At 47.8% G+C, this 23,716-nt stretch overlaps 1 protein-coding gene across 1 annotated transcript in view; it reads left to right on the top strand.

Annotated features, from left to right (window-relative positions):
- TPGS2 (tubulin polyglutamylase complex subunit 2) overlaps positions 1-22,889 on the top strand; it is a 129,383-nt gene extending 106,494 nt beyond the window's left edge. Inside the window, exon 7 of the mRNA XM_085628920.1 lies at positions 21,275-22,889. Within this exon, the coding sequence (XP_085485046.1) occupies positions 21,275-21,502 (228 nt within the window). The 3' untranslated portion in view covers positions 21,503-22,889. The remainder of the gene's footprint in view (positions 1-21,274) is intronic.
- The last annotated feature ends 827 nt before the right edge of the window (positions 22,890-23,716 follow it).

Here is a 23,716-nt window from a genome sequence, read left to right as displayed (position 1 = left end):
CACCGCACTCGAAGCAATGGACAACCCTTGGCTGCTGACTCTGGCCAGGATTAGGGTTTCGGGGTGGGTTAGCCCTAGGGGTGAATCCTGTTCCCTTACCTTGGAAATTATTTTGGGGGCCTTTGGAGAACTCCTTTTTCTTCCCCCCCCCCTCTTTCTTCTGGGGGGCGCCCTGTCCGGCCTTTTGAGTATCCCCTCCAGTCCCCCTTGTGGACACCCGGGTACTAGCCCAAATGTCCGCCTCCTCAGCAAGCTTCCGGGGATTGGTCAGCTTGCTATCCACCAGGTGTTGACGCAGTTCAGGGAAACATTTTTCGAGCAGGTGTTCCTTCAATACTAAATCAAACAACCCCTCGTAGTTCCTCACTTCACTGCCCTGAATCCAACCCTCTAATGCCTTCTTTGCATAATCCAGGAAGTCCACCTAATTCTGTGTGCCCAGTTTGTGGCTACCCCGGAACTTCTGTCTGTATTTCTCGGGTGTTAGTCCAAACTTTCGTATGAGCGCCACTTTCATGGTGGGGTAGTGGGTCTGCTCATCCTGCTCTAGGGCCAATAATGCATCCCTACCAGCTGGAGGCATGTACCTGTACAATCCCCCTCCCCAGTACTTCTCTGGAACCCCATGGGCCCTTAATGAGACCTCATAGGCCGCTAGCCACTTGGCAATATCGTCGCCCACACCATAGCTAGCCACTATGTCTTTCGGCAAATAGGGTTTGGGTTCCCTGGTGAACTCTCTTTCTTCGCTGCCACCATTAGGAATAGGGTGTGCCCCGACTCGTAGGATCTGGAGATCTATCTCCCTTAACCTCAACTCATGAGCCATCCTCTGTTCCTCCTTCTCTTTCTCCAGCCTTGCTAAGTCCCATGTGAGCTGTCTTTTCTCCCTCCGGTCTGTTAACTCCACTTCAGACAAGCCACCGCTAGAGGCACTGCTGCCCTTCCTAGAAAGTGTCCTGGGCCCCGCTAACAGGTTCCCCACCTCAGGTTGGTACAAACCAGCTCCCTCACTGTCGGGCTCTCTATCCCTGTCCTCCTCCGCAGCCTTGCTTTCTCGTCGTGCCTCCCCCCAAGCCCTTAAGCTGGTTTGGAGTGCACCCTTCTTTGCTCCTGGGGGACAATACACCCCCTCCCGCTGACAAAACTCCCTGAGTTGGGCCACAGTGTACGTTTCTAAATTCTCCAGTACAAACTCCATCTTGCCCACTCAGGTCAGAGGACAGTTATTTGCAGAAGCTATGCAGGGGGGTACCTTTTATAATACCTCCTCCCACCACCAGAGTAAATTTGGAAAAAACAAAAACTCACAATTAGGAAGTCCGCTTGGAGAAAACTCCCGGTGTAGGCCTATGGACTACCCACAGTTATTGTCGAGTATACGTAGGCACAGCTCTATCCCACCGCTGCCACCAATTATGTTAGAAAAACACTCCCACACCGGAAGGGTGGTGGTGTTCTCCCAGACATACACTGTGGTAGCTTGGCTCGAGTGGTCAGGGATCAGGCACCGTGCTAAGCATACGTCATACCCACACAATAACCATGCGTGCATCCGTTCCAAAAATGACACTACACCTTAAAAATTATACTGAAAATATATCTCTTTATCTTCTTTTCTCTTAGTTGCTGATTAAATAAATAATAATACAATCACAGTACACAAGGCTTTTCCTGTGGAAGGGTAAATCAAATCAATAATACTTCAACGATTCAATAAATAAGGTAGATCATAAATAATCAAGGCATAATTATAAGTGCATTACATAAAAGGCAATTAAATATTACGAGGCAATAAATACTGCGAGACAATAAATACTGTGCGACAATAAATACTGTGAGGCAATAAATACTGTGAGGCCATAAATAGGATGAATACAATAAATACAGTGCTCTCAATAAATAATAAAAGCCAACAGTGACACTTGAAAATCAGTTCACATTCCTGAGGTACTATGGGATGATTTGGCCCAATCCCAGCTTGTAGAGTTTTGGATGACCTGCGGGATGTACTACCTGGCTTGGACAAGGCTGAGGCCTAAACTGAGGTAGATCAAGGGGGAATCTAGAGATCTGGCTCTCCCACACTACACAACCCCTCTGTATTAGTCTCAGCTCACCCCTGGCACTATCAAGCTGGTTCCAGCACCTCTCTAGCCTCTAGGATGGTCTCTTAGGGCTTCACAGGGCCTTAGGCGCCCTCTATTCCACTTACTGCCCTTTTTATGAAGTTCCGACGCCGCCGGAGTCGTGTCGACGCCGTGAGGCGGTTCCGGTTCGATGTCGGCGGCCTCGGCTCAATGACCGTTCTTGTCGACGCCGGGAGGCGGTTCCGGTTCGCTGTCGGCGGCCTCGGTTCGATGACGTCGGGCGGTCTTGGCTCGATGTCGACTTCGGGCGGCTCCGGTTCGATGACGTCGGGCGGCCTTGGCTCGATGTCGACTTCCGGCGGCTCCGGAGTGCGATCTCCACTCCCGACCTCCGGTGCTCCTTTCCTCAGGTTCCGGCGACTCCGGAGTGCGACCTCCACTCCCGACCAACGGCACGATTCTCTTCAGGTTCCGGCGACTCCGGAGTGCGATCTCCACTCCCGACCTCCGGCACACTTCACCTCGGTCTCTGGCGACTCCGGAGGGCGGACTTCACTCCCCCGTCGACGCCGCACACTCGACCTCAGGTGACTTCCTCCTCGACCTCTGGTGTCTCCACGACCTCCGTCGGCGCCCTCTCTCGACCTCTGGCGACTCCGGGTACGACGTCTGCTTTCCAGTCAGCGCCGCTTCTCCACTTCGGGCTCCAGGTCTCCAGGCTTCTCGACGTCGGACTTCAGGAAGTTACCAGTAACCAGGTCAGGAACTTGCTGTTCTTCACTTTTAAGGCCTGTTCCGGCTGTCCAGGTCCTTAAGATGATTTTTCTTGCTTTCTCCCACACAGGGCTCCAGGCTGGGCTCAGTCAGCAGGGACTAGTATCAAGGGTGGGTTTCTGGACCCCACTCCAGGCACAAGTTTCCACCCCTGCTGCCTCACTCCTTCCTCCTTCAGTTCTGTGCTCCTCTCTCTTCACCAGTCAGGTGCCAACTCCAACTGCCAACCTGGAGATGCCTTCCCAACATTCTAAACCTGCCTCACACTGTCACAGGGTTCTGGAATGTTCTGGAAGGTGCTGGTAGGTTCCAGTGATGTCACAGGTGACAATGGGTGGCCACCATTTTGTGTTTCAGGCCCTCAGACAGAAGTTCCAGGGGTAGATAAAATGGCTCCCTGAATCTGCATCAATACAAAAAAGTCTGGTGGTTCCCAAAAAGGAAAAAATACTAACAGGGTTTGAGGCAAAAGTGGGACAAAATAAATAATGATGAGGAGGGACCACCCAAAGGGCGGACAGGTCTAACAGTCCACCATCATTTTTTGTTTTTCTAGGCTTCTTTTAGCAGGGGTAGCATGTAAAGCCGAAGTGGAGATTGGTTTTGATATTTTCTCAATATATTGTTTGGAAGCAAAGCTCAGGATTTTGTGTCACCATTTACATAGGTATTCTTAACACCTTGAGATATTTTCTTGTTTGTTGGGGAATACTACTCACACCATATCTCAGAAACTAATGCTAAAAGAGATACTGGTGGAGCAGTCTTTAATTTGTAGAACGATGCTTACATTGAAGGGAGTACAGTTTTATTTGTATACCCTTCCATTGCTTTTCGAGGATCCCCATTCAACCTCTGTCCAGCTTTGCTCTTTTTATGAGTAAAGTCCATAATCTTTGTCGTGCTCTTATTTATAATAAGAACTTGATTTTACAGCAGACAGCAAGACTATTCATAGCTCTCTGCAGTGCAAATGAATTACAGCAGCACATGCTCCTGACTCAGTTTAAAGAGTGCTGTTATTTGGTTTCCCAATTCTTCTGGAAAATCTGATACCAGTGCAGGAAAGGTTGCTGCTGTGCCTTTTCGTGAAAAAACCGGATTAAACTAATCCTCATCCTGCAACTCTCCTCCATAACAGCTGCTAAAGTACCTTTTTACTACAGTTGCGAAATCGACAAATGCATAGTGCGCAGGCTCACAAAATCCTAATCCAGGCCCTCCTTGACATCCATATGAGGCATTTTAATACTATTACATCATTTAGAGCACTGTTTTTAAATCCTGTGTTTTGATGTCATCTTGCTGTCACATGCATAGTTTGCCTAATGGAGAAGTGACACCTTGACAAATACATTGCCCATAGCGTTCAAAATTGTTAAGTGACCTCTGGCTGAATGAATCAGTCCTTTTACCTTGTTCCATATGCTAAAATCAAGGCAGTCCCCTTCCATACTGCAGAAGATACAGCTGTATTTGCAGCAGTCTCAAAAAGGGTAACATCCCTGATGCCTCTTACCTTTTAATGAAAAAATGAACCACATGGCTGGATCAGAGATCTTAGAAATTTGACACTGCTTGAACTGCCAAGTTCATAGAGTTTCTACTTTGTACAGAGCCGTTATATATTTCTCACCCACTCCAGACCTCCATACAGTACAATGACATTTTATGTGTAGAATTATGGATTACCTTATGGACCATGAAGCCGGTAATTTAGTCAAGTATCTAGAATTCTCTAGCATCTCTTGTTGTTATGAATTTGTGAAGTGACTGTACGGGAAATAGGGGACGGGAGGTAAAGAGTAAAGAAACACTCCGTAAGTATCTCAACCTGTAGGCCTGCAGTCATGTCTGCCCTGTCACTGTAGTGGAAAGCACAATGGGTGTTACAGCCTACTAGGGCAACTCAACTAACAGGCCCTGGGTACCCCTTGTACCACATACTGGGGACTTAAAGGTACATTAAATATGCTAATCAGAGGTATGCCAAGTTCACCATTTTGTAAAGCGGGAGAAGGGGGCACAAGCACTTTATCACTGGTTAGCAGGGGTAAAATGCACAGAGTTCTACAGCCAGTAAACAATATAGGGTATAGTAAAAGGAGAAAAATCCAGGGTGACCCTGCAGAAAGGGCAACTTTCCTAAAAGTAGAAATGGAATACATCTACCTTCAACCTTCTTTTCTTGTTTTACATTATATATGCAGGGATAAATGTCCGGAAATAGCGACAATGGCATTTGTCACAAGATGTTTCCCTGGATTTTAGCTTTTCGACAGTTTGTGGTTCCCAATTCGTAGGGATCCCTAAAACTGCAAATATGATGCATCCCAGGAAGACATTTGGTGAATGGGGAGAAGCTACACTGGTTCCTCCGGCACAGAGGGTCATGAGTACTAATCTACCCCCACACCCTCGCCGGCACCGAAAAAGGCTTCGGTCAAGACCAGAGACACTGCTTCACACACCGCACCTTCGGGCCCGGTAAAGAAGCCAAGTAAGCCTTCCGGCGGCTCGGGCTCGAGCCAGCCCACCGTCGGTGCCAATAAACACTCTTCGGCACTGAAAAAGAAACCGGCCTCCATCTCGACACCGAGCCCCGCACCGAACCACTTTGGGTCGAAACCCAGCTCTTCGGTACCGACACCATCTTCGGTACCGACCAAAGCACACAAGGCCACCGGCACCGACACTTCGAAGCCGAAACCCATCTCGGCGCCTACCAAACAACCGGAGTTTCCTAAGCATGGTTCCAAACAACGAACCGACACAGAAAAACATAAGAAACCAACGGCCCGACGCCTTCGGCACCGACGGACCAACCAACCTCGCCAGAACTTTTTACACCGGATCCCTTACAAAAATCATTAACCAAGGATCCCAAAACTGGACATTTAATGCTCTCTATCAAAAAGAGACAATTGGAGAAACCGGCTCCGCCTCCACCTCCAAAGAGGAAAGACTCTGCTACCTCCCCTTTCAGACTACCTTCCCCACCTCCTCCACCGCCTCCACCTTCTCCTCCTCCACCTCCTCCGCCCTCTCCACCCCCACCTCATCATTCCCCAACTCCATCTCCGGATGATGATGATCAGGGGGATCCATATGACGACATAGGGGATGTACCCCGAGATCTACCTACAGGGGACCCCACAGGATCCCCAGACCCATGGGACGATTATAATATCCCTGATGTCCCTAACATCCCACAGGACGATCTTTACCCTTCCAGACCTTCTCCACCAGAAGACTCATTGGGGTTCAACCACCTATTGCAAAGGGCGGCACACTATCACGGGGTAGATCTACATACCGACCCCGTGGAAGAGGATTCCCTCCTCGATACATTCGACATCACACATAGGACCACCTCCATATTGCCTATGCTCAAAGGGGTTATAAAGCATGCGCCAGAGGTCTTTAAGGAACCAGTCAGAGCCAGGGTCATTAACCCGGTCATTGAGAAGAAATATCAATCAATCAATCAATCAAAGACATTTATAGAGCGCACTACTTACCCGTAGGGTCTCAAGGCGCTGGGGGAAGGGGGGTGCCGTTACTGCTCGAACAGCCAGGTCTTCAGCTTCTTCCTGAAGGAGAGGTGGTCTTGGGTCAGGCGCAGGTCGGACGGGAGGGAGTTCCAGGTCTTGGCGGCCAGGTAGGAGAAGGATCTTCCTCCTGTAGTCGCTCTTCGGATGCGGGGGACGGCGGCGAGGGCGTGGTTGGCTGATCGGAGGTGGTGTTTGGGAGCGTAGAAGTTGATTCGGCTGTTGAGGTAGCTCGGGCCTTGGTCGTGTAGGGCTTTGTGTGCGTGGGTGAGGAGGCGGAAGGTGATTCTTTTGTTGACGGGGAGCCAGTGAAGGTCTCTCAGATGTCCGGAGATGTGGCTGGTTCGTGGGATGTCGAGGATGAGTCTGGCTGAGGCGTTCTGGATCCGCTGGAGTCTCTTCTGGAGCTTGGCGGTGGTACCGGCGTAGAGGGTGTTGCCGTAGTCCAGTCGGCTAGTGACGAGGGCCTGGGTGACGGTCTTCCTGGTCTCGGTGGGGATCCACCAGAAGATCTTCCGTAGCATGCGTAGGATGTTGAAGCACGCCGAGGAGACGTTGTTGACTTGCCTGGTCATGGAGAGGGAGGAGTCCAAGATGAAGCCCAGGTTGCGTGCGTGGTCTGTCGGTTTGGGTGCGGTGCCCAGGGCGGGAGGCCACCAGGAGTCGTCCCAGGCGGAGGGTGAAGAGCCCAGGATGAGGACCTCCGTCTTGTCCGAGTTCAGTTTCAGGCGGCTGGTCGTCATCCACTCGGCTACCTCTTTCATCCCTTCGTGCAGGTTAGCTCTGGCGGCGGCGGGGTCGTTGGTCAGGGAGAGGATCAGCTGGGTGTCGTCGGCGTAGGAGATTATGTTGAGGTTGTGTTGGCGTGCGATGGCCGCGAGGGGGCTCATGTAGACGTTGAAGAGGGTGGGGCTCAGTGAGGATCCTTGAGGGACGCCGCAGAGGACTTCGGTGGCCTCTGACTTGTACGGTGGTAGGCGGACTCTGTGTTCTTCCGTCGAGGAAGGAGATGATCCATTCCAGCGCCTTGTCCAGGATACCGACGTTGCTGAGGCGCTGTACTAGGGTGCGGTCGCAGACAGTGTCGAATGCCGCGGAGAGGTCTAGGAGGATGAGGGCCGCTGTTTCTCCGTTGTCCATCAGGGCTCGGATGTCATCGGTGGCGGCGATGAGGGCGGTCTCGGTGCTGTGATTGGCTCGGAAGCCGGACTGTGAGGGGTCGAGGGATCCATTCGTCTCGAGGAAGGCGGCCATCCGCTTGTTGACGGTCTTCTCGATGACTTTGGCAGGAAATGGGAGGAGCGAGATGGGGCGGTAATTCTTGAGTTCGGTAGGGTCCGCAGTGGGTTTCTTGAGTAGAGCGCTGAGTTCGGCGTGCTTCCAGCTCTCAGGGAAGGTGGCGGTGTCGAAGGATGTGTTGATGATGTCTCGCAGGTGGGGTGCGATGACAGCGTCGGCCTTGTTGAAGACGTGGTGAGGGCAGGGGTCGGTCGGTGATCCGGAGTGGATGGAGTTCATCGTGCGGATGGTGTCTTCAGTGCTGATCGGGGTCCAGGCGTGGAGGGTGGTGGTGGGGGGTGGTTGTTCGGTCTTGGTGTGCGTTGGTTGGTTGTTGAAGCTGTTGTGTATGTCCGCGATCTTGTTGTGGAAGTATGAAGCGAGGGAGTTGCAGAGGCGGACTCTGTGTTCTTCCGTCGAGGAAGGAGATGATCCATTCCAGCGCCTTGTCCAGGATACCGACGTTGCTGAGGCGCTGTACTAGGGTGCGGTCGCAGACAGTGTCGAATGCCGCGGAGAGGTCTAGGAGGATGAGGGCCGCTGTTTCTCCGTTGTCCATCAGGGCTCGGATGTCATCGGTGGCGGCGATGAGGGCGGTCTCGGTGCTGTGATTGGCTCGGAAGCCGGACTGTGAGGGGTCGAGGGATCCATTCGTCTCGAGGAAGGCGGCCATCCGCTTGTTGACGGTCTTCTCGATGACTTTGGCAGGAAATGGGAGGAGCGAGATGGGGCGGTAATTCTTGAGTTCGGTAGGGTCCGCAGTGGGTTTCTTGAGTAGAGCGCTGAGTTCGGCGTGCTTCCAGCTCTCAGGGAAGGTGGCGGTGTCGAAGGATGTGTTGATGATGTCTCGCAGGTGGGGTGCGATGACAGCGTCGGCCTTGTTGAAGACGTGGTGAGGGCAGGGGTCGGTCGGTGATCCGGAGTGGATGGAGTTCATCGTGCGGATGGTGTCTTCAGTGCTGATCGGGGTCCAGGCGTGGAGGGTGGTGGTGGGGGGTGGTTGTTCGGTCTTGGTGTGCGTTGGTTGGTTGTTGAAGCTGTTGTGTATGTCCGCGATCTTGTTGTGGAAGTATGAAGCGAGGGAGTTGCAGAGGTCTTGCGATGGGGTGATGTCGTTGTTTCCTGCGCTGGGGTTGGATAGCTCTTTCACGATGTTGAAGAGTTCCTTGCAGTTGTGTGCGTTGTTGTCCAGCCGGTCCTTGAATGCAGTTTTCTTGGCGGCGCGGATCAGCTGGTGGTGCTTCCGGGTGGCCAGCTTGAAGGTGGTCCTGTTGTCCGGTGTAGGTTCCCTTCTCCAGACTTTCTCGAGGGCTCGGCAGTTCTTCTTGGAGCTCTTGAGTTCGTCGGTGAACCACGGGGCTTTCTTGCTGCCGGGTCTGCTGGGCGGGGTCCTCAGCGGGGCGAGTTCGTCCGCGCAGATGCTGATCCACTTCGTGAGGTTGTCGGCGGCCTGGCTGGGGTTTGCTGAGCTGGCAGGAGGGTGCTGGCTCAGGGAGGTGGCGAGCTGGTCTGCTGTGATCTTGTTCCAGCTTCTGCGGGCGGCCTGTTGCTGGTGGTGGTGGGTCGTTGTTCTCTTGAAGGTGAAGTGGACGCAGCTGTGGTCCGTCCATTGAAGCTCTGTGGCGTGGCTGAAGTCGATGTCTGTGCAGGAAGAGAAGACTGCGTCGAGTGTGTGTCCGGCGAGGTGGGTGGGGGTGGACACCAGCTGCTTGAGTCCAAGATTGGCGAGGTTGTCGAGCAGGGTGCTGGTGTTGCTGTCGTTGTTGTTCTCCAGGTGGAAGTTGAGGTCCCCCAGGAGGATGTAGTCAGCGGAGGGGAGGGCATGCGGGCTGACGAAGTCGGCGATGTCCTCGCTGAATTGGGTGCGTGGTCCCGGAGGTCGGTAGATCAGGGTGCCTCTGAGGGTGGTGTTCGGGTCGGTGTGGATCTGGAAATGCAGGTGTTCGGCGGTGGTCAGGGTGTTGTCGGTGCTGGTCGTGAGACGGATGGTGTTCCTGTGGATGATGGCGATGCCTCCTCCCATCTGGTTGGCGGTGCGGTCCCTCCGGACGATCTTGTAGCCCTCTGGGATAGCGATGGCGATGTCGGGAGCTGAAGAGGCGTTCATCCAGGTCTCTGTGAGGAAGGCAACGTCAGGGGCTGTGGCGTCTAGGAGGTTCCAGAGTTCGATGGCGTGTCTGTGGACGGAGCGGGTTTTGAGCAGGATGCACTTGAGGTGGGTGCTGCTGGTGTTCGACTTGGCGGGTGCTGGTGCGAGGCAGGTCCGGATGCAGGAGAATTTGCAGGCGTGGCAGCTGAAGGGTCCGTGGGTGCGTCGTGGTGTGGCTTGGTGGCATCCTGGGAGTCGGCCGGTGTTGAGTGCGATGAGGGTGGCGGCGGAGTACGTCAGGCGGGTTGGTCGGGGTCTTCGTGGGCCAGGGGTCCTGGCGCTGGTCGCGATCCGGTCGCGGACGCGCGCAGACGGGCTTACCTTTGGCGCGCCTTCGGCGCACAATCGGCGCACCCGCTGCGCGTGGCCGCTGCGCGTTCGCACGGTCGCCATATAAGGCGAAGTGCGCGGGTGGGCGGAGCAGCTGGGAGGCGGGAGCGGGGAGGGTACAGAAGAGAAAGGGGCGGGGTAAATGGCGGTGGCGGGAAGCGGGGAGGGACAGCGGAGGGCGGCGAGGTAGGCGGGCAAACAGGAAGGAAACTGTTACCACGGCACAATAATTACAGAAAAACAAGCACAAATGGAGGGCAAAAACAAATGGCGAAAACAGGCAGAAAAACGTTAACACAGCACAATGATTACAGAAAAACAAGCATAAATGGGGGGCAAAACAAGTGGCGAAAACAAATGGGGAGAAACCAAGACGGCAGCGAGGCCGGCGGCGAGGCAGTTAGGCAAGGCAAAGGGGCACACGCAGCAGCTGGTGGCCGTGCGGCGCGGGGGTGTCCCACTGCTTCCACTTCATAAATCTGCCCCTACAGATCCCTCCTACATTAGAGGGCCTGCGCCACTAGATTCTCTAGTCTCCACCGCACGTAAAAGGGCCAACTCCCAGGCATCAGGCGAAGCACCACCACCTGACAAGGAGTCTAAACTCTTGGACGCATCAGGCAAGCGTACTGCATCCCAAGCTGCCAACATATGGCGTATCGCCAATACACAGGCGCTACTCGCCAGATATGACAGGGCCCATTATGACGAATTAGAAGCCATAATGCACCATCCATCTCCCTGATAAATATAAAGCTAGGGCAAACAAACTCATTCAGGAGGGCAAAACCATTACTAATACCTCCATACGCTGTGCCTTAGATGCAGCAGACACAGCCTCTAGGGCTATCAATACTAGTATCCTCCTCCGTCGCCATGCCTGGCTCAGGATATCAGGGTTTAAACCGGAGGTACAAGCTTCCATCCCTTTGACCAGGAACATCTGTTTGGCCCCAAAGTTGATGACGCCCTAGAGAAAATGAAAAAGGACACTGACACGGCAAAATCCTGGGAGCCTTACAATCTCACCGTCCCAGACGCTCCTTTCGCCGCTCTTCCTTTCAGAGCACATCCAGAGGCTACTCCTCAGACACTGCTTCCACTTCATACAAATCCCCTACTCAGTCTACCTTTACAAGGAGTTACCAAAGAGGCGGCTACAGGGGCAACAATAACAAAGGCAGAGGCAAAACAAACACCGCCCGCTCTGCCACCTCGCCTCCCCAATGACTTCCCTCCACTTCCCCCAGACCATCACACTCCGGTCGGTGGCAGACTCCAACATTTCCTTCCGGTCTGGACTACCATCACCTCAGACAAATGGGTAACACAAATAATTCGGTCAGGCTACTGCCTAGAACTAACATCTACCTCCCAAACATTCCACCCAGACAACGCCCGATGTCACCAGAACATCTGCGGCTACTCAAGCAGGAGGTAACCTCCCTCCTAAACAAAGAGGCAATAGAACACGTTCCACCCAACCAACAAAATATAGGGGTCTACCCCCTGTAATTTCTCATACCAAAAAGGGACGAGACTCTACGGCCCATCCTAGACCTTCGGCCCCTAAACACATACATACACTCAGACCACTTTCATATGGTGACGCTTCAGCAGGTACTTCCACTACTTAACCAAAACGACTTCCTCACCACTTTGGACCTAAAAGACGCTTACTTCCACATTCCAGTGCCCACGGCCCAAAGGAAGTACCTCAGATTTGTAGTGGACGGCCAACACTACCAATTCAAAGTGCTCCCGTTCGGAGTCACAACAGCCCCACGAGTATTCACCAAGTGCCTAGCAGTGGTGGCAGCACATCTGCGAAGACAACACATTCATGGCTTCCCATACCTAGACGACTGGTTGATAAAAGCCACTTCATACAATCAATGTGTACAACACACACACACCACCATCAAGCTACTTCATCAGCTGGGCTTTACGGTAAACCACAAAGTCCCATCTCCAACCATCTCACATAAAACAATATCTGGGTGCCACTATAGACACCTCAAAAGTGCTTGCCTACCCCAATCCTGCCAAGATTGCAAGCATTCAGGCTCTACGCGCAAAATTCATAGCACAACACTCCCTTCCAGCTCGGGTGTTCATGCAACTAATAGGGATGATGGCCTCTTGCATCTTCATAGTACCTCACGCAAGACTCCATATGCGTCCTCTCCAAGAGTGCTTAGCGCACCAATGGAACCATTCCCAGGGTCAATTAACAGATCTGGTGTTGGTAGACGGTCATACCCATCGCTCTCTGCAGTGGTGGACCACCACAAACCTTTCCAAAGGTCGACCGTTCCTGGACCCGGTTCCACAGATAGTACTAACAACAGACGCATCGCTCTCCGGCTGGGGAGCTCATCTATTACATCTCACCATGCAAGGCAAATGGACACCCCAATAGAAGCTACTCCATATCAACCATCTGGAGTTACTAGCGATCTTCCTAGCCCTAAAATCTTTTCAGACACAAATTTTGGGCAAAGCAGTCCTAGTCCGCACCGACAACATGACAGCCATGTATTATATTGAAAAACAAGGCGGCACACACTCTCCACAGCTCTCTCAATTAGCACAGAGCATATGGAGATGGGCCATACCCCGGAAAATCTTTCTCCTAGCCCAACATGTCCCAGGAGTACAAAACACTATAGCAGATCTACTCAGCAGACAAACACAACAACTCCACGAGTGGGAACTTCACGCGCAAGTTCTTCACCCATACTTTCAAATGTGGGGGCATCCACAGATAGACCTCTTCGACACCCACGAAAACAAAAAATGCCCAAGCTTTGCCGCCAGATACCCATTGTCCAAAGGCAATGCGATATGGATGAACTGATCAGGCAGATTTGCGTACGCTTTTCCACCTCTCCCACTCATTCCACTAGTAGTGCGCAAACTACAACAGCACTCACTCAGACTAATATTAGTAGCGCCAACTTGGGCCAGACAACCGTGGTACACCACACTGCTGGAACTATCGGTAGTACCGCATCAAAATTTACGCCTCACTTCACACCTCTTAACCCAGAACCATGGAGAGATCAGATACCCGGATCCAGCTCAGCTCAATCTTGCAATCTGGCTCCTGAAATCCTAGAATTCGGGTACCTAAATCTTCCTCCTGACTGTATGAACGTCATCAAAGAAGCTATGCGCCCTACCAATAGAGCGTGCTACGCCACAAAAGTGGAAACGTTTTGTTATCTATTGTCATAACAACACCATCAATCCACTAGATGTGTCCATTCAACACATCATAGGCTACTTACTCCACCTACAAAGGTGCAATCTAGCCTATACGTCCATTCGACTACACCTCGCAGCCATAGCAGCTTGCCTACAAAACAGGCAACATCTCTCACTCTTTCGAGTACCTGCCATTAAAGCCTTCATGGAAGGCCTTAAAAGATGTAATTCCCCCCAGAGTGCCACCCTCACCTGTGTGGAACCTAAATATCGTTCTTACCAGACTAATGGGACCTCCTTTTGAACCCCTACACAAATGTGAACTTCAATTCCTAACATGGAAAACCGCTTTTCTTGTAGCCATCACTTCCCTCAGAAGGGTCAGTGAGATACAAGCATTTACTATTCAAGAACCTTTTCTACAAATGCACTATAATAAGGTGGTTCTCCGTACCAACCCAAAATTCCTCCCCAAAGTCATTTCTCCTTTTCACCTAAACCAATCTGTAGAACTACCAGTATTCTTCTCGCAACCACAAACCGTTGCAGAAAGAGCTCTTCTCACACTAGATGTAAAACGACCCTTAATCTACTACGTCGAGAGAACACAACCTTTCCGTAAGACCAAACAACTGTTTGTCTCTTTCTCTCCACCACACAAGGGCAACCCCATCTCCAAGTTGGGGATAGCTAGGTGGATTGTCAAATGTATTCAAATTTGCTACCATAAAGCAAAACGAACGCTATCCGTTTCCCCTAAAGCCCACTCTACACGTAAAATAGGGGCTTCAATGGTTTTTCTAGGGAACATCTCATTAGATGATATCTGCAAAGCAGCTACATGGTCAACACCGCACACTTTCACCAAACACTATTGTGTAGATGTGCAAACTAAGCAACAAGCTAGTGTGGGCCAGGCTGTACTCAAAACATTATTTCAAACCACTGCAACAGATACGGGTGGTCGCCGCTAACGGTGGGTACTGCTATATAATCTATGCACAAGTGTGTAATCTGCAGCTCATATGCCTCAAACGGAATATGCTACTTACCAGTATGAATCTCTTCTTGGCATGTAGAGCTGCAGATCTACACACGCCCACCCGCCTCCCCGGCTACCGGTATCTGTTCCAGCTTATCTTATTTAGATAACACACACATGGGCATCTTCACTGTTATTACTACGCTCCATCTTTCCCTGCTGGCAAAAAACAATCTGAGGATGGAGCCGAAGCCCATGCGCAATACGATTCAAGGGAGGAGTCACCGAACTCGTGACTTCCAAAGACTTTCCAAGAGGAAAAACAAACTGCAAACATCCGGGCCCAACACCAGATGGCGACCTATGCACAAGTGTGTAGATCTGCAGCTCTACATGCCAAGAACAGATGCATACTGGTAAGTAGCATATTCCATATGTCACCCCTATGTAGGCTTTACTGCCCCTAAGGGAGGGTGCATGATACTTGAAATGTAGGAATTTAATGTTAAGCACGACCTTGCAGTGAAAAGGCCCCAACGCCTATTTTCACTCTAGCAAGACTAGCTGTTCAATGGGAAAACACTGGGGTACATTATTACATTTACCTTTGGTTAGGAAATAGCTTGAAAAATAGTTGAAAACTATTTGTAATAGTTTTTAAAAAAGTTCAATGGTGAAGTCAAATTTGTATAAATATTAAGGAATAGGTGCTTTTAGAAAGTTACCTTTTCCCTGCCTAAAGCCTCAAGAGGTCCATTTGCATTTGTTTTCCCACTTCTGCCATCTAGTAATTATCATTTGATGAGGTAGGTACACTGCTTCCAGAGAAGAGAACAAAAGCCTTAGTGTGGGTAGGTTCTGTGGTTGCCTTGACTGCATGGTCAGTGGGCTGCGCTTAGAAACTTTATTAACTTTGATGAGGTCTCTCCTGTCACTTGCAAATGTTTGCTTACACCTGGGCAAGGCTTTTCCTTTGTTCCCCCATCCTTGCAGGCTCTAATCGCTGTGAGCATTCTTTTTGGCCTTACAGTGTCAAATCCTGATTCAATGTCAAATCCTGATTCACAGGACTGCTGGGGTTTTACATATTACTCTTGGGTCGTTCTTCAAAGGGTAGAGACATGATGCCAAACAATTTTTGTGTATCCACTGGGTGGCTGCTGTTGGCCTTGAAAAATCTACCCACTCATTCGCTATGTCGATTCAGATTTTATCATGGTGAGCTATTTTTCGGGCCTGATGTAGTATTCTTGCATTTATTTGTACATTATATTATCCAAGTTGCTTTCTTTTGTATTTGTCACCGCTCACGCGTTGGTTAAGCATGAACTGTTATCTGGGTTCTGTTTTGTGTTTGGAACCCTTGGGCACGAGTGCTCAGCCAGTTCTAGAGCGTTAGTGCTGGTCAATTGGCTGCCGCTCTGGACTGATTGAGAGTTTGTGGTCGTGGGTCCAAAGAATAAAATAAGAGGTGGTTACCTTTAAATCTAAGGAAGTCTTGGCATCCCAATTCTATGCTCGAAATCTGGTTTACGCCATACCACATTCTTCTCTATCGTGAGCTTGAACTGGCAAAAAAGTAGATGTTCTATTCATTCAGAAATTGAATGAACAATAAAGATGTCTTTAAACCTTGTTTTTATCTAGTTACATATCAGCTTGTTCTTGCAAATTGCTGCTTATTATATCCTGGACTTTGGTGTTTACGTTTCTTTCTCTGACTAAAAAGTTAGAGGATTTTGTATAGTGAGCAATCGTGAAATGAAAGGCTGTATGATGTCAGTTTATTTCCAAACACATATTTTAATTGCTTTTAAATTTACTGTATACATTTCAAAATTTAGGAATTCACATTATATGTTTTCAATTCTGAAGTGTGATGGAAACAAAGATTTCAATAGGATCAAAACACTTGACTGGGTGATGTGCAATTAATAAACATTTTCTGAAATATCCACAATATCTTTTGTACACTTTATAGTTTTATCAGTAAAACTGCATGTTAGTGGGAAGGTTTTTGGCCATTTCAGTGGAAAATATGCTGTCTGTAAATGACAGTGCACTACCACATCCTGTTTTAACAATATATTTATTAGCAGTGCATTTTTAAACATGAGCATGCCCTGGTCCTTATGACATTGCTATTAATGAACCAAAAGGTACGGGACGTGTACCCTATATGTGAGCTAGATTCTTATTATACATAGATCAAAAGTGTAGTCCATTAATTCAAATCGGAGAGTTTTTTGTACAGAAGACATGCTGAACTATATTTGCCAAATATTTGCCTAAGATCACACATTTTGACACCAGTTTATGGGTTAAGTGCATTATAGTTAAGTCAACTGGATTATTCAAGTCAGTAGACCTGCAAGTCTGGTAACATTTTTATGATCTTGCAAAGCCTGCTGCTAGAACATCCTGCTTAAATCTACCAGCGTTTTGTCTCTGGGTTTAATGGGGGTATAGTGACTGCCCGAAACTGGATTTCAGTGTTAGATGTGGGAGGACATTAGGATTAACATTGTAAGCTCCCCTCATATATCCCAAACCCTCAAGCCCAAGTTTAGTGTGTCCGAAGGACGTATGGCATCTTGAAAAGGTCCAAAGTGGGTAGGATTGACCCCGGGAACTTTTATCCCATTGGCTAGGGCATTCCAGGAGTCCTTCTCGCCCTCTAACTTGGACCAGGCATAAGTGTGACATCTTCAGGCACTCACTTAAGAACACTCCTAGGCCTGACAAAGATCAGAAGAGGACTGAACCTGCCGTCTGTAAAACGAGAGGAGCTCTAAATGACTGGGCCTGCTCCCTCTTATGCACAGGACGAAGAAGTGGACTCTACGGGTTAGTAGGCTGACCTCCTTTTAAAGCTACAGGGATACACCAAACTGCAAGACACCTTTTGCTGCAAGCGACCAAATGACCAGTGGAAATTGGACCTGGACTGGACTGGACCTGCATGTTTGCCTCTGCCTGCCATCCTGTGAGCCTTTAAGTGCCTCTCCTGAGGTTATGAAGGGTTTTAGCAGTGTACTCCTGCAGTGGATTGGGGCATAGAAGTAAAATCTTTGACCAGGACAAACATTGTTGGTGTATCCGATCGGTATCCCATCGCAGTCAGTGTCAAATTGCGGCTTGGTCCCGGACTACCGAGACCATTGACTATCCTTGGAAGTTTATGTGGCGCTATTCCTACTTAAAACATTATAAATTCATATTTCTGATTCCCTTTATTCAAATTTTGTCATTTTCGTGTAATTTTGTTAATTAAATTTTACTATGTTTTTCATATTCAGTTTGGAATTTTTATTGTGTTGCATTACGGCTGTATTACGGTTGTGATATTCCATAAATACTTTACACATGCCTTAGTTAAGCCTGTTTACTCTGTGACATGTCTATTAGGGCGTATAACTCAGGTTCATATAGTTACTTTGAGGGATCACTCTTACACTCTTACAGTGCATATTCTGACTGGCATGGTTTGCTATAGACCCCCGGGTGCACCTAATGTGCAACAACAGCAGCAGCTTGCCGATGTGATCAGTAATCTGGCCTTTACTCACCACAGATTGCTAATAATGGGAGAATTCAATCTTTGGCCTAATGGGAGGCTGGAATCTGCTTATAATAACCTTATCCAGTCTTGTGCAAACTGGAACTTGCTACAACGGATCCCTGATGTGACCCACATAGCAGGACATGTTTTAGACTTGGTATTTTCAGGTGATAATTCAATCATAATGGATAGAGTTTTACCGGTGGGATGGTCAGATCATCATCTGGTCGAATTTAGAGTCACCCAAGCTAGAAGGACCAGACCCATGCCCACGGTGGAAAGGTGCTTCCTGGGCAGGGATTGGAAGGCCCTTTGCAAGGAAGGCCAAAACGACTCGGATTTTCCACCTAGAGTCCCTTTTCGATCCCAAGAATGCCGGTAACTGAGAACTACACAGCTTTCTGTGAACATTTAACTAGCACAATAGAGCTGCTCGCCCTCACATAGAAGATTAGGAAACGGGGAAAACCTTCTGCCCCGTGGTACACTGACGATCTAAGGATGCAGAAGCCGGAATGCAAACGTGCTGAAAGACATTGGAGAAGTCTTTATGCCTGTGACGATAAAGTTATCTGGAGGGATCATGTAGCCAGGTATAAAAAAGCTTTAGTTACCACCAAGGCTGCGTATTTTGCAGATCTTATTTAAAAGTCATCCAATAGCATCAAACGTGTCTTCAATATACTGAGCGAAATGACCTATCCTGAGTGCACAAGTAATAAGATTGTGCCCTCACAAGAGCTATGCAATGGTCTGGCATCTTTCTTTCAGGAAAAGATTGACAGGATAGAAGGACTAAAACCAGATATCTTATCGAGTACAATCAATATGGATGAAATAGGAATACCCAACGTAGATGGAACTAGTGATACTGGGTCAGAGTCACAGAGGCAGGGGACAACCCTTGACCACTGGGAACTGCCTTCGGAAGAAGAGTTTGTTAGGATGGCAATGGGGGTCTCCTCTGGCTTGCCGCTGGATCCAGTCCCCCAAAGACACTGGAAAGAATTGGGGCCTGAGGTTTTTCCATCACTTCACCAGTTGTGTAATCAATCACTCAGCAGTGGAGTAGTTCCTCCCTGCTGTAAGGAGGCGGTTGTATCACCCCTCCTTAAAAAACCCTCACTGGATCCTAATTGTCTGAAGAATTATAGACCAATCTCCCTGTTACCATATCCAGTAAAGATATTGGAACGCCTGGTGAGCCGAGCACTCTCCGGCTTTCTGGAAAGTAACAATAAGTTGGGGGATGAACAGTTTGGTTTTCGCCCAGGTCATGGGACTGAGACAGCACTGGTCACAGTGATGGATAATCTTCGCATGCGGGCGGACAGGGGACAATCTGCGACATTGATCCTGTTGGACCTGTCCGCCGCATTCGACACGGTGAACCATGTTACCCTGTTGACAAGATTGGAAGAGGTGGGGTGGGAAATATGGCATTGTGTTGGTTTCAGTCCTATCGGTCAGGAAGACGGCAGGCATTTGCCTTACCCCCTTTTCAATCAGACTTTACCAGCAATAAATACGGGGTCCCTCAAGGGTCCTCAATTAGTCCGATTTTATTTAATGTTTATATGCGGCCGCTTATGGATGTCATCAAAGCCCACAATATTATTAGTGTGGTTAACTATGCTGATGACACCCAACTGATAGTGTCCCTGGAAGGACACCAGGCGGACTCTCAAGAAATCTTTCACAAATGTATGCCGGAAATGGTTTTGTGGTTAAGAAACAACGCTTTGCAATTCAATAACGACAAAACAGAGATCCTGCACTGTGGGGTGGGTAGAGTGCCGACAGTTCTCTCTTCTGACTTCTGGCCTATCCCTACAGAAACCCCTTTGGTACCTGTGGGCACAGTACGTAATTTGGGGGTCTGCTTTAACGACAAGCTAAACCTGGAATCGCATGTCAACAAAGTGGTCAGGAACTGTTATATGCTCATTAAGGGACTTCGGAAGGCACTACCACTGCTACCTCTCCAGGTTAGAGGCACAGTGGTCAGGAGTGCTGTCCTTAGTCGCCTGGATTATTGCAATGCTCTGTTATTGGAGTCCCGAGGTATCTTATCTCGCGACTCCAAAGTATCCAGGCGGCAGCTGCAAAGCTTGTACTAATGAGAACTCGGAGGTCATCGGCTTCCCAGGCGCTAGCCGAGCTGCATTGGCTCCCGGTGAGCCAAAGGATACTGTTCAAGTCTTTGTGTATCACTTTTAAAGCGCTTCACGGTCTTGGACCCAGGCCACTTCAGGGCAGGTTCGGTTGGTACGCCCCTGCGTGAAGTTTGCGCTCCTCGACAGCCAGTCTGGCAACTATCCCGAGGTTCAAGAGAACCACACTAGGGGGAAGAGTATTTGGCATGGCAGCTGCCCGTCTATGGAACAGTCTCCCCCTGGAATTGAGGCAAATACAGGATCTTGTGTTATTTCGGAAGAAAGTTAAGACCTGGCATTTCCCCAGAGTGTAATCGGCAGTTCAGCTCCTTGCAGTTTACTTTTCCACTCCTTACCGTGTTTTAGCGCCAGGATGCCCGTAGGGTTACAGTGCGCTCTATAAATGTGAAATACATACATACATACACAAGTAGTCACCCACCCCAGATAATCAATTTGTTTACACTACTGATTTCTCACTTTAAGAACTTCAAAATAAACATACATGTAATTTTTTTGAACTGTTCATTTCAACAGGCATGTATTGGTCTAGTTCTTTTTGAGAGCTTGCATTTTTGAGCATTTGCGTTTTAAAAACAATTTCTTCCACTTCTTTTCGGGTTTAAATATACTGGACTCAGCATATTGTATAAACACTAGGATGCATTTTTTAACAAAGTCATAACAGTATCGGGTCTGCATGTTCCTGTTAGTAGTCTATTTTGTAATCTGTTTCTTTGGAACCAGATGACATTTCCCTGTGTCTCGGTTCTCTTATATTTAAAAAGTAGGGAGTGCCTAATTAATGTAATTCAGTCTGTCGTAGTGTACGAATGCTAGAACTACAACATATTTCTGATTATCTGTGCATGATAACCACGTTTCTGGGGATAAATGGCAAGTAACAGAAACATTCTCAATGGTTGGCATAAAAGTAAAGGTGAATACCCATGGTTGAAATGGCCACTTATCATCTCTGCAAACTAGAGGATGATACTCAAAGTGTCTCATTTGTGGATCATATTGGGGGGAAAAAACTGCAGTAGATTTAGAGGCCACCTATTTATTAATTGCCACATTGTAAGATGAGAATTTTTTGCCGCATCTTAAAGAATTAAAATGTGGATCCTCAACTGCTTGAACATGATTTGATTTGTTGATTCCAACTTCCATTTTAATTTCTTCTTTACAGCAATGGTTTAACATGTACAAACCCCTCACCTTCAACCCAGCTCTGCTAACAGAGGAGACAGATGCCTTTGTGAATAAGCTTGATACCAACAAGGTTTTCAGAAGCAAGAACAAAACACCAGTCACCAAGAAGAAGTTGCCAGCCCAGCCAACATCCTCCCCAAAAAGTCATGGGAACACGGGTACTGCCAAGAACACATCTGTTTCAAGCAACACTGGGAGGAAATAGCATATGCTTCTTTTGTCCACTTAATCTAGTGGAAAGTCTGACTTCTGAAGTCTTCACAAGATTTCAAAACACTGAACTGCAGATGTTTGACCCCAAGAGTTATGTTAGTCATTACAATTGCTGTAGAGGCAATTGATCTGCCCGTGGCATCCTTTGCATAAAATCAACACGCCTATCAGGGGGGATCCCTGGTCGTCTACAGGGCCAGATTGATACTGGATTATCAGTATTTCCATGCAATTAATCTAAATGGGAATCATTTACATAGTCCGTGGATATCTTGAAACTCTGACATGGGCTTTCATGGACCTACATTGACAACGTTTGACTTGCATTACAGGACTATGGAGGTACACTGTTCATATTACTCAACGGGCACATCATCAAGTGAAAATGCTGGAGGTTGAGAGTTGTAGGACATATCGTATGCCTAAAGGTGTTGTAACATGTCTCTGATTGTGACATGTGAGTTGCAAGTAGTTATTCTAGTCTTAATGCTATGATGCTACTACTAATAGAGCTAGAATTGTGAATATGGGGCCATCTAAAGATTTACAATCGTTCAACAATGCATTCAAATATTTTAACTTTTATAACATGTTTACAAATTACACAAATAATAGTCGGAGAGTATGATTTACTTTCTAAATGTTTACAAGAGCTTTAAAACATAATTGTTATTTTGATCTTAGGAAAAATGGTGCTTCCAGGTGTAGGTATTGCTGCACATCATTCCTTTTAATTTACAGGGCATATAAAACCTTCACCACCTCGTTAATGGAGCAACTGTCTGAATTTGAATCTTCCAAGCAACTGATGTTAAAGCTTGAGCCTCCAGAATTTGTTTTATGAACTGTGATTATTGCTGCCGGATAAAACGCCTACTTTCAGACTTTGAGGCAATTGTATTTGTGGTCCGGATCCACTATCGACGATCAGATTCAGATAAGAGTGCTTAAAGGGTCATCTGCCAAAATTGTAGAAGCAGTAAACCTGCAGATTGATGTGTTAAGTTAAGACAACTGCCATACTCCTAATCAGCAGATCTAATCTTCAGAATAAGACAAAGTCAATGTCCAGAGCCCCAAATTTAAACAAAGACTACTGCTGTGAGGAAACTGAATTTTCTCCAGCCAAGCACTAAATTTGGTCATAGTCTGTTCATGCCAGTAGTTTAGAGTACTTTATGAAAGTGCCTGTTGCATGTCTGAAGGCTCAAATGTTGGTTACATAAATTAGAGATGTCTGTAGAGGCATTGCCCATGAATGCTATATCGTTATAAATATGCTTTGATATTAAGAAAACCTTGTTTAGCCCAATAAGCATTTGATTTGATAGATTTGGCTTCACACATCACAAATAAACAAGCTAATGTAAATGAACAAACATGGCAGGAAAAGTACAGTTTTTGTAGGTATCCTTCGAAATTTCAGATGAAACCTCCACATTCCCAAATTATAGTGGTTTTTAGTGAACTAGGTGAAAAAAACGGCATTTAATATTTTAATTTGAGCTAGCCTTGTGACTAACTTTGAGCATTTTAGAATTGCTTCTGTGCTCAGTGATTATGGCAAAAAAGACATAACTTAGTAATGAACTAAAGATTATCTGTCATCAATGAAGGTCCCAGACAGCTAGATTCAGGTTGGAATTTCAGGATGACACCTGTTAATGAGTCCCACTTAGGTTAACTGTATGCACATTTATTTTATATGGCTAGTCAGATAATCAGGCATGCGTCCAACACTTATGGACTTTAGATATATTTACTATAGATTGCTGGACAAGTTTTCTTTTAGAAAATTTGATGCATGGTTTCTTCGAACCTCATCTAGATGTGATGACTGATTGCTTATTATAGGCTATAAAGCAATAATAAGTATTTTTCGACACCACTAAAAACAAAAACTGTTACTCGCTTGTAAAACTCTTTTACATCTGCCGATTGCCACATGGTACTGTGACCTTAATATGCAAGTTCTATTTTCAGGTTTTGTTTTAATTTATGGTGTTATAAGTCCTTTATCTTGAACTAGAATTGTGCTGCAAGAGAGGCAATGTATGCCACAGGATCCTGGGTCTCAGATTAAGCAGTTTAGGAAACCAAACATTTCAACAGAAGTAAAGGCCATGCACTGTAAGACTTTGAATTCTCTGACATTGCAGTTCAATGGCCTTCCATTGATATCAGTTGCAGAATTGAAAATATTTAA

The sequence above is a fragment of the Triturus cristatus genome, chromosome 2_1 (assembly GCF_964204655.1).
Source record: "Triturus cristatus chromosome 2_1, aTriCri1.1, whole genome shotgun sequence".
Lineage (NCBI taxonomy): Eukaryota > Metazoa > Chordata > Amphibia > Caudata > Salamandridae > Triturus > Triturus cristatus.
Note: the sequence above shows the minus strand (reverse complement) of the source record. Positions and strands in the feature narration are given on the sequence as shown.